Source organism: Arachis ipaensis, chromosome B09 (genome assembly GCF_000816755.2).
Source record: "Arachis ipaensis cultivar K30076 chromosome B09, Araip1.1, whole genome shotgun sequence".
NCBI classification, from domain to species: domain Eukaryota; kingdom Viridiplantae; phylum Streptophyta; class Magnoliopsida; order Fabales; family Fabaceae; genus Arachis; species Arachis ipaensis.
The window spans coordinates 120871463-120873904 of record NC_029793.2 but is presented as its reverse complement, the minus strand read 5'-3'; the positions used below and the strand labels follow the sequence as shown (position 1 = coordinate 120873904).

Sequence of the window (2442 nt, the reverse complement as noted above, 5' to 3'; positions counted from 1 at the left end):
TAGGATTTTCATGCTTTGTCGAGCTTAAATCGGCGCATTTCGTAGAAAGAGTAAAAAGTGAAAAGGAATTTATAAAGAGATATTGAAAAAAAAGATCTTTATTTGCAAAGGTAATTTGTTGCTACTAAGGATTTTTTATAATTTGCAGCCCCTTAGTCTCTACTTTGATGCCTCATTAAAAATTCTCCTTCAGGAAAACCCTTTCTTTGGGAAAAAACCATGAAGTTGGGAAAAGAGTACATCAGGGAATAGAGTTCGCTTTTAACTATAGTACCTTTTCATATTACATGCATGCCACAACCTAGGTAGCTCAGCGCCGTTTAAGTCGGTCACCTTATAGTAGCCTTTGCCTAAGACCTCACTAATTTTGTATGGTCCTTTCCAATCAGCAGTGAGCTTTCCCTCTCCCGACTTATTGACTCCAATGTCATTTCTAATCAAAACTAAGTCGTCTGGGGTGAAGCTTCTTCGAATGACTTTTTATTGTATCTTGTAGTCATCCTTTGCTTTAATGCTGCTTCTCTTATCTGGGCTTGTTCTCGGACTTCAGGGAGTAATTCAAGTTCTTCTTTGTGCCCCTGTATGTTTCCGACCTCGTCGTAAAAGCTCACCCTTAGACTTTGCTCATTGATTTCCACTAGTATCATGGCTTCTATGCCATAAGCAAGTCGGAAGAGTGTTTCCACTGTGGCAGACTGAGGTGTAGTCCGATAAGCCCAAAGTACTTATGGGAGTTCTTCGGCCCAGGCTCCCTTTGCATCTTGTAACCTTTTCTTCAACCCTACCAGTATGACTTTGTTAGCAGCCTCGGCTTGTCCATTTGCCTGTGGATGTTCTACCGAGGTGAACTGGTGCTTGATCTTCATGCTGGCTACTAGGTTTTTGAAGGTTGAGTCAGTGAACTGAGTGCCATTATCAGTGGTAATGGAGTGAAGGACCCCATACCTTGTGATAATATTTTTGTAGAGGAACTTCTGACTTTTTTAGGCGGTGATGGTGGCTAATGGTTCTGCTTCTATCCATTTTGTGAAGTAGTCTACTCCCACTATCAAGTATTTCACTTGTCCAGGTGCTTGGGGAAAGGGTCCTAACAGGTCCAATCCCCATTTAGCAAAAGGCCATGGAGAAGTTATACTTATGAGTTCCTCAGGGGGAGCGACATGGAAGTTTGCATGCATTTGGCATGGTTGACACCTCTTTACAAACTCGGTGGCATCTTTTTGTAAAGTTGGCCAGTAGAACCCTGCTCGGATGAATTTTCTGGCCAGCGACCTTGCTCCGAGATGGTTTCCGCAGATACCATTGTGGACCTCTTCTAAAACCTTTGTCGTCCTTGAGGTCGGAACACACTTTAATAATGGTGTTGATATCCCCCTTTTGTACAGGATATTTTTTTACCAAAGTATAGTTTTGTGCTTCTTTCCGGATTTTCTTAGCTTCTTTTTCCTCTTTGGGTAGGATGTCAATTTTAGATATTCGATTAAGGGGTTCATCCACCCGAGGTCCAAATCGAAAACCTCAAGGACGTCTTGCTTGGCCTCTGTTTTTGCTACGGAGGGTTCTTAGAGAGTTTCTTGGATCAGGCTTCTATTATTTTCCCCTGGTTTGGTACTTGCTAGCTTGGAGAGGACGTCTGCTCTGCTGTTGAGATCCCGAGTTATATGCTTAACCTCGATTTCTGCAAAGCGCCTAAGATGCTCCAATGTTTTATCTAAGTATCTCTTCATGTTGGGGTGTTTAGCCTGATACTCTCCATTTATTTTGGAAGTCACCACCTGAGAGTCGCTGAATATCACTACTTTTGTTGCACCGACTTCTTCTGCCGGTTTTAAACCTGCAATCAAGGCTTCATATTCTACCTGATTATTAGAAGCTGAGAATTCAAACTTGAGAGAGACTTCTATTTGTGCTCCCCCTTTGTTGACCAGTATTATACCTACACCGCTTCCTATTTTGTTTGAGGATCCATCTACATATAACTCCCAAGTAGTGGATTCTTCCTCTTGGTCTCCTGCATATTCTGCTACAAAGTCGGTGAGGCACTGGGCTTTTATTGCCGTCCGAGTTTTGTACTTCAAGTCGAACTTGGATAGTTCTATTGCCCATTGAACCATCCTACCCGCAATATCCATTTTTTTGGAGGATTTGCTTCATGGGTTGGTTCGTTCGGACTCTTATTGTGCGAGCTTGAAAATAAGGACGTAACCTTCGAGAGGCTACTATTAAGGCATACGCAATCTTTTCAAGGTTTTGATACCTTAATTCAGGGCCTTGTAGAACTTTGCTGGTGAAGTATATAGGATGCTGCCCGACCTCATCTTCCCGTATTAGAGCTGATGCTACTGCTTTGTCTGCTACGGACAAATACAGTACGAGTTCTTCCCCGATTTTGGGTCGGGTCAGAATGGGAGGTTGGCTTAAAAACCTTTTGAACTCTTGGAA

The 2442-nt window shown here is 42.6% G+C and overlaps 1 protein-coding gene across 1 annotated transcript; it reads right to left on the bottom strand.

The window, feature by feature from the left end:
* Positions 726-2132, bottom strand: LOC107615906 (uncharacterized protein YpeP-like). Its single transcript, XM_016317924.1, has 2 exons — positions 1671-2132; positions 726-902 (listed from the first exon to the last, which is right to left on the bottom strand). The coding sequence occupies exons 1-2, from the start codon at positions 2130-2132 to the stop codon at positions 726-728; spliced, it is 639 nt and encodes a 212-aa protein (XP_016173410.1).